General features: G+C 38.7%; 1 protein-coding gene across 1 annotated transcript in view; it reads left to right on the forward strand.

Annotated features, from left to right (window-relative positions):
* The window catches only part of PDE3A (phosphodiesterase 3A), a 342,193-nt gene that overhangs the window by 233,075 nt on the left and 92,408 nt on the right, over positions 1-16,710 (forward strand). The window contains exon 2 of the mRNA XM_040968076.1: positions 15,881-15,931. Within this exon, the coding sequence (XP_040824010.1) occupies positions 15,884-15,931 (48 nt within the window). The 5' untranslated portion in view covers positions 15,881-15,883. The remainder of the gene's footprint in view (positions 1-15,880; positions 15,932-16,710) is intronic.

A 16,710-nucleotide genomic window follows, 5' to 3' on the forward strand; every position in this document is an offset into this window, starting at 1 on the left:
GAGAGAACCCAGAGGTCTACTCCTTTGAGATGTTCCCAGAGTTAGATTGCCTCAAGTTTGCTGAGGCTACCAGTGTTCCCCACGTTGGATCGTATTTCTGAGACCTACACAACTCTCCTCTCTTGGCTTCATCCTATTAGGCCACTTTCTGTTTATTTTGATATCCTAAAATAAAACTGCTCCATGGCTTGTTTTACTAACCTCAGGAAAAGCAATGCCCACTATGCTCCAAATAACTTTATATGAATACATTTCCCAATTTGCTCTTATAGTTCGATTTGGAGTACATTTGAAGACATTATGCCTTTTTATTCCACCGTTGTAGAATGGAATAGTATTTATATAATTTGAACAAGAATATCAAATCATTTGTTTCTGTTGCCTAACATCTTAATCTTACAAAATATGTAGTTTTAGTATCTGTTTCACAACTTAGAATCGTTGCATGCACTAAAAAGGCAGCTTTTCATTCAGTCTTGATTTTACTCCATCGTAAAGTTCCAGCAAGATAAACCAAGTAATGTATTCCCCCAATGTGTTTGACCCTGAAACCCAAAGGAATGACCTGGAGTTCTGACAGTAGCTTACCTAAGTAGAATTAAGAATTAAACCTACTGTAAATTTGTTGTGTAGGAGAAAGCATTTACACTATACACTTTTGTTCACATTTTAACAATGCCTTTTTTACTGGATTTGTGTCAAGATATTAAACAGTTTTTAAATGACTCCTACTGCATTTTTTTTTAAATAAAGTAAAAGTAATATACTTTCCAAAATAATTCAAGTTAGTTGAATACTCTATTTTCAGTAGAAATACTTTATGTAGAAAATTTGGATGGACCCAGCACAATTGCTTGATTGGCTAATCCTCCCCTTGCAAGCACCAGGATTTTATAGGAGCACTGATTTGTGTCTCTGCCGCTGCACTTTCAATCCCATTCCCTGCTTGTGGCCTGGGAGGGAAAGCAGTGGAGGATGGCACAAAGTCACGGGAACCTGCACTCCTGTGAGAGACCAGGTAGAAGTTCCTGGATCTGGGCTTCGGATCTGCTCAGTTCAGGCTCTTGGGTCCATTTAGGGAGTGAAACAGTGGATGGAAGATCTTTCCATCTCTCTTTTTCTCTATAAATCTGCCTTTCCAATAAAAATAAATTTTTTTAAATGGTTTTTAATATGTATATTACACTTTTAGGTTTCCATTTTTTGAATTATTTGTGCTTAGGAACTATGAACTAAAAACTTTGTGATATTTTATGTGCCATACCCAAGTGTGATATTATTTTCTCTGGTTGCTAAGTGGATAGATTTATGCTCTGAAGTCCCAGTTTTTACCTTCAGATGCAGGTGCCAAGCAATTCAATATAGAGAAGATAGACTAGAAGCTTTAAAAGAGCTTTTAAAGTAGCTCATGTTCTTTCATTAATTTATGCCATGAATATAAAGTTATTATTTTTCAAGTCATTTCCACCAAAAACTGTATGAACAACTATAGTAAGAAAAGTGATAGATACATGAGACAAACATGGACTTGGGCAATGACACAGGATATAACCTTGAAGACTAGGCCTTTATCACATTGCTATGAAACAGAATCGTAAGTGGGTCTGCTCTGTAGGCATTTGAAAATTTTTTGAATTTAATTTTGGAAATGATCTGATCATCCTAACAAGGCCTTATTTAGAGTTTTAGGGTAGTGCTTTATGTATTAAGTTAGAAACTGACAAAACTATGATTGGGTATGACTGCATAATGGCTAACATTCAGTATCAGCACAGTATTAGCAATACTGACATGTGGAATAAACTTGTGGTTTGAACAAGCCCGCTAATGTAAGGCTTCTGTGTATTTGTTTCTTCTTTTAGTGGCAACTTACTTGACACAGTATGTAAGACGTTAGGAAGGATCCTATACTGTATTGAGGAAATTGCCAAACCTAATGCAGTTGTGGAGTTAACAGTATGTTACAACTCATGTCGCCCCACTGTTTCCACTGGATTTTCATCCTTGAAGGATGTGCAGTGGAATTCCTGTGGTTACTTCTCATTTATACTACTATTTATGCTCTCACTACCATGTCTTGAGTGGGACAAGCCCATCCACTGATTTGCATAATGAAATACATGGGAACCCCAATGCTTGGCAACTGCTCCAGAATTTTGGACATGTTTTCTGGCTTACGGATCTTTTAAGGGGGTTTGGATGTAATTCAGCTTTCAGTGGCTTAAGATTTTTCATTTCAATTTAACATGTCTGATCTTTTGTTGGATTCTGTAACTTGTTAGGCTTCGATTTTCTATGGTTTGTAATGCCTGCTGATGCGTCTTCAAGCTCATGCAAAGACATGATGAGGTCAGGAATATGGTGCAGCACTAGCTGTGTCACGTGAGAGGTGTTTGTACCTGAGTTCACTGTGTCTCGACCTCACCTTTGTGTGTGTAAGTCAGGAACGATTATGAATTTTAATAAAATATCATTTGGTGTCTGAGTTTCGTAGAGGTCCTCTGAGGGATCTTGGATTAATTTCTTCCCCTCAAATGGGTGGTTAATGGAGAAATGTGTTACTTTGAGTTCTCCCTTTGAATTTTCTGCTGTCTTCTCTTGCCTTTACAGTAGATTCTGAATCTAGTTTCATGTGCAGTGTTCTGTTTGTCTTGTCTTTAGCCTACCCTTCATGCTTTCTCATGCCTGATAATTTTCTAGACATATTCCATCTTATGGTTACATTGATTTTTCTCTGATGACCCTGTTTCTCAGGGAAAAACTTGTGGTTTCCATGTTTGTGATTCAGTAGCATTTATTCTTTCATGTTTGTTGGGTAGGAATCGATAAGGATGAGAGCAGAATTTAAAGGCATACCATCCTGTAGACCTTTTGTCTGTAGAACCTTTGACTCCATATAGGCAAGAGAGCCTTTATTTTATGAAAGGGACTCATACCACTTCAGAAGGTTTGAACATTTCAAAAAAGTAATGCGTAGAAAATAGTTCATGTCTGCTCCTTAGTATGTTCTGAACTGCTGATAGGAGAAACAAATGAGTCATATGCTTCCATTTCATTTTAATTTGCTTTTCTTTCTCCTCCCCCTGCCCCTGCACCATGAAAATGAGATGGTCTGAATTCCATCTGCTTGTTATGGGCAGCCTCCAATGGCTTGACATATGGTATTGGCTTAGATCACCACTGCAGTTAATTTGTATGAATGAGCACATAGGTTTGTATGAAATATGCATGCGAGTCAAAATTATGTGAAGAATTATCTGAAGATTATGAGCATGAAGTTTCAATACCCATATGCTTGCTGAAATTCACACATAGATGTTGGACGGGGACTTTGTTTACAAATAAAAGGAAATAAATCGCTGCTATGTGAGCCACAGTTTAAATTGACAATTCCAACAGTATTCAACACTGTGGCTGCACCTGAGGTGGAAGGCTTGCATCAAAATTCCCAAGCAAGAAGATCCCCAGGAACACACGCGGCACCCTTTATTGAGATGCGCCTGGGATGTATATGCTCTTTAATACAGCTAAATATTTATCATTCTCTGTTCTGTAGCATTTGCAGCAATACTTCCTAAATTTACATAGAGATGATGAATGTTAGTTTTTGCTTACTGTGTTCCATCACTGTTAAGTTGATGTGTGTGTGGAGGGCTTGTGCATGAACTTGCATGTCGTTGTCACGGAAATAATCACAAAGCATAGGTTGTTAGCAACTTACAGCCTGCAATGTAATGGCTTTTCGTATAATTACAGAGTTACTCAATAAATTATTATATTGATTACTAACGTCGATGTGTTTCCATCACCTCAAGTGAAAGCCCTGTACCCACCAGTGTCACCAACCAGTCCTACCTGTCCCCACCACCTCCTGCTCCAGACAGCAGTGAATCTGTTTTCTTTATAGATAGGTCTACATACTGTACGTATCTCTAAAAAAAATCAACTACTTGTGGTCTTGCGTGGTTGACATATTTTACTTTATGTTGTTTTTTTGTAGGTTTTTCCATGTTGCATGTATTGTTGCATTTCGTTTTGTTTAATAATATTTTGTGTGGATGTTTTGTATTTATCAGCTGAGTAGTTAATGAAGTTCTTAGATTTCTACTTTTAGGATATTAGAAATAATGTTGCTATTGACAATCATGTTGAAGATCTTGTGGGTTATGTTTTTAGTTTGAATACCTACTTAGGTATGAAATTTCTGAATCATATGATGACTGCGTTGTTATCATTTGAGACTGCCAAATCATTTCCAAAGTGACTCTGCCTTTGTAATTTCCAATGATGAAGATTCAGGCTTCCCATTTGTGATGATCTTTGTCAATATTTCTCTGTCTCCTGTTTCCTCCGTGTGTGTGTGTGTGTGTGTGTGTGTAAAAATACTGTTGTAATATAATCTCTTAGTAACAGTTTCAAGAATAACTTTCTGCTGCTTAAGTGTATCATCATGAGGTAGGTGTTGGCAAAGCTAGAACATCTAGTATCATACTGTACAGATATGCTTACATGTTTCAGTGGGAGTCCTACTTTTATTGTAGAGTACAGGTACATACTACTGAGATAATTTGGAGAATAATGGGGCAGAGCAAAACGGGAAGGAATAATCCTGTGCTTACAAAATTGTTTCGTAGTAAAACACATATTAACCCTAACAATGAAGGATAGTCTGGTACAGACAGAATAATGTAGTCCACTTAATAAAGTAACGGAGATCAATTATGTCCTACCCCATAGCACAGCCGGAAATACAGCATAGAGGCCCTGTGTTCTGGGAAGGCTCTGTCAGGAAGTAGGCTGTGGGCTGAGACTTTGAGAATAGAAGCAGCATAGGACACTTCTCTGTGCCCCCTGCATATGCCTGCACATGTGTATGTGTTATACGTGTGCATGTGTGAATTGATTTTGCAACACCCACTGTTTGGCACTAGCTGGCCAATGTTGTCAATATGATTCTTTCTTTACATTTAAAGCTAGGATTTCTTTGCTTTATGGAGTCCGTATTTTTGCACAGCAGATTGAGGTGTGACTAGTGGTCCATTCTCAATTGGAGCACCTGCTCACTGTGTCTCCAATCCAGCTTCCTGCTAATGTACTTGAGACAGCAGCAGAAGTCGACCTGAGTGCGTGGACCCCTGTCACCAATGAAGAAGACTAGGATGATGTTCCTGGCTGTTGGTTTTGGTTGATTCAACTTTTAACCATTACAGTTATTTGGGTACTGAGTCAGTGGGTGGATGCCCACTCCCTCACTGTTTGTCTCTGTTGCTCTGTTTTCAAGTTAATTGATTAACCAATCTTTAGAAAAAAGAATTGTTACTGCTGTCCTGCTTAGTGCAAAGTGCTGTCTCTTTGTGGTATTCATTTCCAAGTCCCCAGGAGCTAATTATTTTGAACGTCTCTTCATCTGCTTGTTTGGCTGTCTGTTCACATACTTTCTTGGGCAAATGTCTGCTTATAATTGTTTCTACTTTTTAACTGGATAATTTTTATCATTGGGTCACAGGACTTCTGTATTCTGGATACAAGACATTTTAACATCAGATTGATTTCAGAATATTTCCTCCATTCCCACTCTGTTTTATAAACAGGAATCAAATTATTTCAAAGGCTAGATTTTAAGGTTAACGTTCATTTTCATGATGCATTTAACAGTACTTGTTTTTGTGTAGCAATTATCCTCTCTTCATTTAAGGCAATAAATTGTGAACAACATAATTCTTTAAGAAAAGAAAAAAACATGGAATGTGAGAGGCAGCAACAAAGTGAATGAGACATAAACAACTTCATCCGCTGGTTCATTTCCCAGAAGCCTGTGATGGTCCCAGTGGTCTGGTGTTGAAGCCAGGGAGAGGGAAATCAGATGAAGTTTCCCATAGTGTTGACAGTTCTGGGCCAGGTACTGGGGCATTGCCACTGCCTAGGGAGCTGGAGTCAGGACACAGAGCTCAGAGAGGAACCCAGGCACTCTGATGTGAGATGTCTTAACCACAAGGTCCAACATCTGCCCCCTGAATAACAAAATTCTTAATTTCATTGTTTTCAAAGTTGTACCTGGTGCACAAGATGCTGCACAGCAAATGAGTTCAGTTTCTAATGCAGGCTGTTTTTCACAAATGCTGTATGTTTCTGAGGTTACAAAATTTAAAGACCTCTGGCATTCTGCATGACAAATAGCCACATTCCAGCTCAGCATTTCTAAAGTTTGTTTCTTATTTGTCTCACTAAAACAACTACGAATAAATATTATATTCTGTAACATATTTAGAAACATTTTCTTTAAAATTTTTGTTTTCAGCAGCGCAGAGTGGCAGAGAGATATTCTTCCGTTTTCTGGTCCATCTACCAGAAGTCTGTTACAGCCAGAATTGTGCTTGGCTGAAGCTAGGAGTCGGGAGCTCCACAAAGGTTTCCCATGTGGATGGCAGGGGAACCAAACACTTGTATCATTATCTACTGCCTAGCAGGTGCATGAGTAGGAAGCTGGACAATGAGTCAGAGTCGCCAAGGCTTTGCTGGGGACTTGCTTGTCCCAGATAGCATCCTGACCTGATGTGCCACAGTGCCCATGCGGTTTTTGTTTGTTTTAAAATTTAGTTTTGATGATGTTTACTCACTTGTTTAGGTTGGGAAGGGTCGAGGGTGTGGGGAAAGTAGGTTAGGAACATTGTTTCCACATTTTCTTTTTTCTTATTTTTTTGCGGGGGAAGAGAGAGGAGAAAAGGGAATAAGATGCACCCAGGCTCCCAACCACCTCAGTAACTGGGGGTAGGGAACAGCCATCCGATGTCATCCCAGGGTCCCCAGTGTGGAGCATGCTCTGAGAGTTCTGCTTAGGTGGTTTCGATAGTTCTGAAAGGCTGTCAATCTTGCCACTTCAAGGAGGAGGAAATGCTTCTGAGGCCCATTAGCTGACAAAGTCAAACTTAGAGTCTCCATTGGCCCATAAACTTGCTGCCAACACTTGATTTGAATATTTGATCAATTTGTTCTGCCCTCCTTCCCCTGCTATGGTACCAGATTAGACACCTTTTTATTTTTTACTCTAATATGTGAAGTGGTTTTATCTGTAGTCATAGTACTGTATGCATCTAGGTGTGTAAAAAGTGTGAAAAATAAATAAAAGATACATTCTTTGCAATTTAAAAAAATCAGTGTGCACTTTTTGTAATACAAATTTTGCATGAATTTTTCAAAGACTTTCCACAGTTAATGCTTTTTATAATAAAATGGTGATAATTTTTTTTTAAAGTTTCTTAGTGTTGGATGAATGAACGAATAGACAGGTGGTTGAATGGATGGATAAGTGAGTAGGTGGATGGATGGATGGCTGGCTGGGTGGATAGATGATGGACAGTTTGTCAATCTTGAAAGATGTCTCTGAGGAAGTACTATTTAAAATGAAACATGCAGGATAAAAAATGGCCAGCAATACTAAGAAATGAAGATTTCACTCTGGGCAAGAGTTGCATCCATGCCTTGAGTTATTGCAGTGAGCTCAAATTTAATTAGAAAACAAATGAAAACCATTGATCACTCCTTCATTGATCACCTCTTCTGAGCTTCATAATAACTGTGAAATACGTTATCTGTTATGATTCCCATTTTGTAAGTGATGGAACTGAACAAAGGATCATTTTTTTCCCCAAATTCATCAAAAGGGTAAATGTGAAAAACATGAATTTCAAAATTATTGCACACTAAAATTAGCTTTTCCGTGAACTTTTTGGGGATGCTCAGTGTTGTTCTGTCCTGTTCGTAACAAACTCTCAAAGTAAAACTGCACAGGAAAGAGCAGTGTGGAAAATATTTGAAAGTTTCTCTTTCTGCTGGAGTCTTTCTTGCACTGAGGAAAATCTTGTCAGCACATTGAAAGAAATAAGACTGAAATTTTTGCAATGAGTATTTTTAGAAAAATATAATTCACCCTTTTAAAGTGCATAGAATGAACACAGTATCTTTTTATCAATTATAAGACTCAAAGCAATTTTGAAATTAAAAGTTAAAAACAAAGAGAAAAATGAATTCAAAATCATATTGAGACTTAACTGAAGAAATCATTGATTATAGATTTTTAAGAAATATCATATCTTAAAATGAGAGCTTAAGTAGGAAATTTTTTGGCTTCATGTAATTTCATTTCATATGAAGGTTTAAAAAGCTGTTTTATGTATGATTATATATGTCAATAAGTGTTACCTATTTGGAGAGCAAAGTAGTTTTTCCATTTTCTGACACATACATTGTCAGTGATAATGCTAGGACTTAACAAATTATATTTACTAATGCGGAATGTCAGAATATTTGATATAAAAATGAAGAAGCTACCCAAGTAAAAGGGCTCAAACATTTCTTACCACAAGTAAGGCTGTGCCTGGATTTAATTATTTTCCCTAAGATTTTCAATTTTTTTTTCCTTAAGAAAAGAGATCAGTTTCATAGATTACTCTCATGAAATTGCCAGAATGATTTTGTCTGACTTTTACTAATTTTCTGGAGCAAATAGCATTGAATGAGTCCTTTGATAAGTCATTACATAAACAGAATATAAATGTAAAGGGAATATAGAGAAATAGTAGCATGATCCAGTTGAAAAACAACCTATGACGAGCTAGAAATCATAAGTAAAGGCTTTATTTTTCTTCACTGCTTCCTACTGAATTACCAAAGATGGCAGAAATAATGCAAGAAGCAGTTTAACAAACTGTAAAATACAGATTTATGGCCACATTCAGTGCAGGTTAAAGGTGTGGTTTCACCTGAAGTAGAGTTCATACAGTTAATAAATTGAAACCATAATGCTTTGTGTAGTATTTCACAAGAATGCTTTGTGTAGTATTTCACAAGAAAGCTGTTTTGTTTTGTCTACATAGAAGTTAGGGCTTTTAATTGTGGTTTTAGAACCATTAGGTTGCAGTTTGGTTCCTGTTTGTTTCTTTCTAGTTGGTTAGTTGGTTGTTTTTTTTAGACCTGTCATTTTTGTTGGAAATTTGATTGTGTTTTGAAACAATTTCAGTTTATATATTTGATGATACACATCTTTGCCACATTGAATAGACTTAGTCATAGCATTTGCTCCAGTTGGTAGTTTTGTGTCCATTGTTTGAGCCTTTTCTTAGCATAGATGAGCAAGGAAGTTGAAGCCATCCTGGGCCTCTGACCAAGGATCTCAGCAATGTTAAAATTTGGACTTACTCACTGTTAGGCCGAAAACCATCTGATTCAGTACACTCTATGGTCATGCACATATGTTGCATGTTACTCCAAGTAATGATGCATGAAGTTTTAATTATAAATGTAATTAAGTATAAGTAAATTGTGTGTTGGTTTTGTCAAGGAATGGGTTTTTCTCATTCTGGATTAGCATAAAGCAGCAGTGCATTAATGCATATTTTGAACTATTCTCAATAAAAAATGCAGTTATGCCTAAGTGATATATAATTTTTAAAGATTTATTATTATTATATTCATTGGAAAGGCAGATATAGAGAGAGGAGCAGATACAGAGAGAAAGATCTTCCATCCATTGATTCACTACCCGACTAGCTCCATAGGCTGGAGCTGAGCCCATCCTCTACTGCTTTCCCAGGCGACAGGCAGGGAGCTGGATGGGAAATAAAGCAGCTGGGATACAAACCAATGCCCTTGTGGACTCCCAGTGTATGCAAGATAAGGATTTATCCACTAGGCTATCACATGGCCCCGTATATAATTATAAATAGTGGTAAAATGTAAACAGCTAACATTTAGTGACTCTTGATCATGAATCTTGATTATGAAGTCATTTTTATTTAATTACTCATTTAGCATCTGAGAAAGGCATATAAGTTAGATGCTATGAGTAAGTAAATTCTACACACGTTGGAAGTAGGGCACAAAGGCATTAATTTATTCAAGGCCATCTGTTTAGTGACATTGAACATGCTAGAAGTATATGTAAACTAGTCAACTTTTGCTTACAGAGCTCACATGCTTACCTACTATGCTGCAGTGCTAATGATTCAGAAGGTACCTCAAGTTCTTGTTAAGCTGTTAGACTTACTATACAAACACTTGTGCTGCCTCTATAGCATGGAGCTAGATGCGTCCACACACACGAGCACATGCCTAATGCTGTTTATTCAGAGAATATAGGAAGGAGTGGGCGAATGTAGGAATAAATAGTGCTAAGTTGATGTGCTAGTAAATAATTCTGTCTTAACATATGTGTAATTTGCTATGCACTTACACCTTTGATGTCATTCCAAAGCCTACATTTTAATTTCTCATTAATTTGTAGTACCCAGAGACTGTTCCCTCTCCGTTACTCTGCCTTTCAAACATATAAATAAAAGGAAAAATAATATATAGAAAATGCTGCTCCCTGGAACAGAAATTGTCTCTTGATTTTTGTACTGTGGGCTTTTTGTCGAGTGCAGTCAGGTACTCTTCCTTCACACAGAATCTTGAATGAGTCTGACCTCATTTGATGAAACTAGGCAGGGTGGGATTGGTCTGCGGGGGAGTTGTTGTGATGAACATGGGGGGCTGTTCATGACTTTCAGCCCCGTAATTCTATCTGGTTTACATTAGGATAGCTGCTGTGGTCTACCAGGTCTAAATTCAGTCATATAGGAAGATAAGTGATGTCCAGCACCATCTGTATTAGGTCTCCCTGGATGCTGAATCCCACTTCACAACCCCAGACGGCTGATGAACGCTGCCTTGGGATCTTCTAGGATTCTCTCACTCTTTTTGACCTCAGCCTCAGACCCATCAAGACACCCATTATGCCTTCCCCCAAGAAAACAATAGTCTTGGCATTCTTTCTTACTCCATCCATTGCGAAAGACGGGCTAAGGGCGTGATTCCGTGCTAGGACTGCTCTCGCCTAAGCCCTGTTGCAGATCTTGTCCCTGCAAGGCTCTGCCTTTTGGTAGAATCTGTATGCAGCAAGCCGTCCAGGTCCATTCTCTCCTGTGGGATTCTCGGGACATGTTCAGCATCTAAGAGCTTGCAGGAAAGCACAAGCCAAGGAAGAATCTAAAGCAACTTGGCAAATTGCAGAGCTTTAAATCTGCTTATCAAATTGAAAGCTCCGTGCCTGTTCCATGAAATGTGTAGTTAAAACCCATCACCCGCCCCCTGCCCGTTGGTGTTTTATGACTCTTGGAAAATGAAACACATATGCACAGGTCCAGTCAAATTGTGCTGCATGTTGGTGCTAACCTACAATTGCCTTGGTGGATTGTGGCTGAAGTTCTGCTCAAGTCTCACATTGAACAGACATAGGAATTCAGAGAAAGGAGAACCCCTGATGAATTTTATTTCTCTAGAGAATATTCCTTGTGATTTTTGATTATAGAGCGAATTAACTTCTGGACTAATTTTGTATTGACACGTGAAAGTGATTGTACATACTTTGCCACTTTTTAAGGTGTAGCTTGAAATAATTTGTTGCTGCTTCACTGACCCATTCTCATTCTGGTTCAAGAGGTCTTGCGCAGAAAGGCTAGGTGGGTATGGATCTCTTCATACTGTTACCTGATAAAAACGTTTTGTTATTATATCTCCTATTATAAGCTTAGCTGTGCTCCCAGGCCCTACAGCCACAAGCACTCATTCTCGGGCCTATTGTGGTACCGTCAGCTGCTTTTTAGTGTTATCGTCGCTGTATGTTTTATGTTCATGTATTTCTCTCCTATGTTACTTCCCTGTGATGAGCCAGGGGAACAGAGATGACTCTTGTTCGACTGAGTTGCGCACAGAACAGTTCCTGGCATGAAATACGTAAACATGTACCTACTTAATAAATGAACAAATAATTGTGACTTTTGTATCCTTATATGTGTAGTTTTTATATTCAGTAAATAAAATGTAATTTCTTGAGAGTGATGTAAAGATGCAAATTGTTTCTGTTCCTGTCTTCACCTTTTTATTCATGTATCAAATCTTTTTACCTCCCTGAAGTATGTACAAAGAATCCCTTTTTATTGGCCACTGGTCATGGTTAGTGCACTTCTCATTCCTTCATCAATTGCTGTGGGTGATTTTCTTTTCTCCCAAGAATTCCCTAAAAGGGTTCTTATTTATAATCATTATTTATTACCAGTCTTAAAGGCAGAGTCAGAAAGAGCTCTCCCACGCACTGATTCACTCTCAAAGTGTGCCTTACACATAGGAACAGGCCAGGCTGAAGACAGGAGCTGGGAATCCCATGCAGATGTCCTCTGGGAGTGAGCTGGGAGTCCCAGCTACTTGAGTGACCTGGCACCTGCTGTGTCCCAGGAAGCTGGAATGAGGAGCACATCCAGAATTCAGACTCACACACTTCTCTGTGGGCGTCCAGAGCAGCATTTTCTTAAGCACTATACCAAAGGCCCTCCCCTAATTTTCAGAGAAGAATGCAAACAGGAGAAAATATCACAGGGAATGTCTATAAATATTAAAGGAAAACCATGTCCCTACAGAACAGTCCTTTCAGTTCTCCTCATTTCTCACGCTATTATTAAAAATAATCTCTTCTTGGATGAAACTCCTGTTTCCAGGCTGGCTTCTCCGGTGCTTCTCCTGTGAACTTTTTAAATTCTGCCCTTGGCAGCAGTTCTGTTTTCCTTGGAACTCAGTCCTCTGCAGCATAATCTTAGCTGAAGACTGAGATGTAGAAACTTATTATTAAAACTGGAAGAGGGAAGAATTTATTCCAAAAGGGTGAAAATGACAGCGTCAAGAAGCTTGGATTTTCAAAATGTTGTCTATAACATATTCTGAGTCTTGTCAAGGAAGTGACATTTGTTTGCTGGGGGCGGAATACCAGAAGGGGGAACTCTTTGTATGTCTGTGAGTCTTGGTGGATGGGAGCTGAGAAAGGAGGCAGTAGTCCCTTTTTAAATAGAAGTCTCTCATCAGTGGAAAGATTTTGTTTGCCATGTGTAGGCCTAACCTTGGTGACCTCTGTATCCCCAGATCTTCTGGTAAGATGCTTGTGAAAATGTCATTACTCAGAGGGATAATCACAGTCCAGTAGCCAAGAGGGATTTTTTTTTTTTTTAGATGCAGAGAGAGATGATAGTCTTTTTTTTCCCCCCTGTGTTAAATAACCATATACTTTCATCGAGTAGAATATATTCATGTATCTGAAGGCCATGGTGAGACAGAGAGGAGAGACAGAGATCTCCTATCTGCTGATTCACTTCCCTGAAGCTTACAATACCCAGCTCAAGGCCAGGCTGAAGCCATCTTCCAGGAATCCCATCCTTGTCTCCCACAGGACTGTCAGGGGTTCAGGTGCTAGAGCCATCTTCTGCTGCCTTCCCAGGAGCATTAGCCGAACCCTGGATCAGAACTAGAGAGCAGCTGGGACTCAAACCAGCACTTCATTGGCTTAATTTGTAACTCAATGCTGACTCCTAGAATGTATTTTAGCCTCTTACACAATGGTTTTAAAAATCATTTTGCAGTCTGATTCTTCTGCTGTTTTGTATTCCCAGCCATCTTAAATAACGAAGCATAAAATCATCAGCATTTCTTTTACTAAGACAGTATATCTTCATAGACTTTCTTTTTCCTAGAATTGTTAGGCGATTTGCTGTTCTTGATTTATTTTGGAAGTCTAATTCACATGTAACAAAGTTAGGAAGAAAAAGTCATCAGTTTCCCTTCTATTTTACATTGTCCGTGACTTATTTTCTGTCTACTCCCGCAACAATGTCAAATCACTGCTTACCTCACCTGCAACTTACCATTAATCCTATCTGCTTCTCCTTGATAAAAATGTAAGAATCAGTTTTCCACTTCTGAAAGACATTTCATTGCGTGTATGTCGTGTTTCCTGTTTGTAGTAACTGACTTTTTTTTAAGGATTTTTTTTTTTTACTGGAAACACAGATTTACTGAGAGGAGAGATAGAAAGCTTTTCCATTCACTGATTCCCTCCCCAAGTGGCCCCAGCAGCCAGAGCTGAACTGATTGGAGCCAGGAGCTTCTTCTGGGTCTTCTACGTGGGGGCTTTGAGTCATCCTCTACTGCTTTCCCAGACCACTAGCTGGGAGCTGGAAGGGAAGTGGAACAGCTGGGGCACAGACTAGCACCCACTTGGGATCCTGGCGGTTGCAAGGCGAAGATTTAGCCATTAGGCTACTGCGCCAGGCTGGACATTCTTTCTGTTGGCTGTTATCGATAGTCGTGACAGTGGGGATCAAGAAAGTTCTATGTAGTAGTACTTTGGAAAACATTTCATTACCAGTGACTGGAAACTTAATTTTGAGTCATCGGCAACAATAAACGAGTCAATACATCACATTGTGAATGGGTTCTCAGAATACTGAAAACGTTCTTTTGATTTTTGCCTTTGGTCCACAGTCTGAATGACAGTATAACGGATTGTATGCAAACAGGTAGCGGTGTTTGGACAGTCTGTCCTATGACCTGAGATCGTCCTCACTCTCCAGCTCCCATTTTCCTCTTCCAGCCCCAGCAGGTGCCCAGGGTCCCGGATCACTTGAAAGCCTCCCTAACATCGGCCCCAGTCTCGGCACCGTCACTGTTGCTTTCTCTGTGTTCAGAAAAAAATTACAGCGGGTACAATAATAGACACCATCTGTGCATTGCTGAATTAATGAAAACTACATTTTGCCCCAGATTACTTTAATTAAAATTAAAATTGTAGTGGTTAAGCTTTTGTATGATTTCCTCACATGAAATAAAGAAAATAAAGTCCTGTTTATTGTCTTTGATGCCTTTTTAATTGACCAGAGAATATTGTAGTGTCTCATTTATCAGTTACAATGCTAATTGCTTTATTTCACATACTATGTAGATTTCAGTAACATTTTATATTATTTTGGACACACGCAGCAGTGGTATGCAGCTAATTTGGGTGCACCAAGGTTTTGGATCATACTTTACTGCTTTGCCAGGTCACAGGCAGGAAGGTGTATGGGAAGTAGAGCAGCTGGGACTAGAACCGGTGCCCATGTGGGATCCCAGCAAATGCAAAGTGAGGACTTTATGCACTAGGCTGTGGCGCCAGGGCCGGAAGTCCATCTTCATAAGCAGTAGTCTTGTATGGGCTGCAGGAAAGGTTTATGACATTCTGTATGCAATTATCAGCATTTCTCATTAACGTTCAAAGGGAGTGGTTTTAGTCCTTACTATTTCGAAGTTTGTTGTGAAATCAAAGAAGTAGCTGTTACAGAAAAACTAAAGCACATCGGTATAATTGTGGGCCCTCTTGTGTCTGCATGGACGTTGATTATATGGTCTTTGTACTCGGCATGGATCAGTGTACTGAAGAGGTGGATGGAATCACATTCAGATACCATCTCTTATTTCCTTATTTATTGAAAATAAATAAACATCCTCTATGTGCAATGTAGCTGAGGGGCAGGGCAGCTCTGGTGGTAACTTGGTGATGTTCCACAGTTCACTATGAGTAGTCTGTATTTTTTACTTGGTCAGGTACATTTTACATTAGATAGGTTTATTTTTAAAAATGCTCGTAAGTTTGTGATATTATCAAGGAATGTTAAAAATTATTTAAATATTTCAGCCTTTGGGTTTATATCATGTGTGTGAATGGATTAAACAAGTCATGTGGATTACTTGGCATATTTTCCTAATAAATGGGAAGAATAATCATATACAAGTGGGACTAAACAGCGTGCAGGCATTCTGGGATATTCCTGACGAAGGCAGGAATGCTATTCTTAAGCAGACCCCTCTGTCGCAGGGCAGTAGTAAAATGCTTTCCAAACAGCTTATGGTTCAAATTGTAGCTGACTGTCCAGCATGTTACTAAAAGCACACAGATTCAGAAAACTAGTTATTCTTAATAAAGTGTACAAATATTTGTCATGCAAAAAAGTCACCGAATTTACCATTGTTGTCATCTTTTTTACAGCTCATGGGACATTCGGAATGGGACCACAAGCGAGGACTAAGGGGGCCCCAGGTAAGCGTCTTTTCATTTCCTCTGTCACATTTTGTTTCTTAACCTTAAGAGCCATGAGTTTTCTGAAATTCGACAAATAGAAGTAGGGAAAGGAAGAGGCAAAATAATCAGGCCATTTGTTTTTATTTAAGTTAGCTGTAATTAAAGTCTGGGATTCAAACCCCAAGGGCAAGCACTGAATATTCCTCCGAAGATGCCCAGATTGTCTGTGTTGATCTGAATGTAGATTTTATGGTCATCTTGTCTGAGCAGCAACCCACACTCTTCATTTTCCTCACTTCCTTTGATAATTTCCCTTGTATTTTCTTCTTCTATCTTCCTGTTTTGGGTTAAGTATTTTGAAATATAATCAGAGGAAACTGAACTAATTAGAAGATTTTCTCTCTAAATTAGCTGTCTTCATCTAAGGGAAGTAGAAACATGAAAGGACCCATTATTTTTGAAAAGAAACAAATCCTAAACCTTTCTATATTACCAGACTGTTTTCATTGTTTTACTTTATGTCTTAGGCAACAAGAAAAGCTTCCATGACGCATTTATGCTTTTTAATGACCTAATTAGACAATGTGGGTTTGTTTTACTTCCATAATTGCTCTGCCTCTCAAAAAAAAAAAAAAAAGGCTGAGTTTTACACGAAGGAAATCATCTGTCCTCCTGGGGTATTTTGTGAAGAAAAATAAAAGTAGTTCATTTTGTGGCACCCTGTGTTTACCTGACTGTGAACAAGCCAAGTAATAAGAGCATAGAAATTGTTACCTCTTTTTGCTTGTGCTTTATAA

The sequence above is a fragment of the Ochotona curzoniae genome, unplaced genomic scaffold (genome assembly GCF_017591425.1).
Source record: "Ochotona curzoniae isolate NIBS_2020 unplaced genomic scaffold, NIBS_Ocur_1.0 contig_1482, whole genome shotgun sequence".
Taxonomy (NCBI): domain Eukaryota; kingdom Metazoa; phylum Chordata; class Mammalia; order Lagomorpha; family Ochotonidae; genus Ochotona; species Ochotona curzoniae.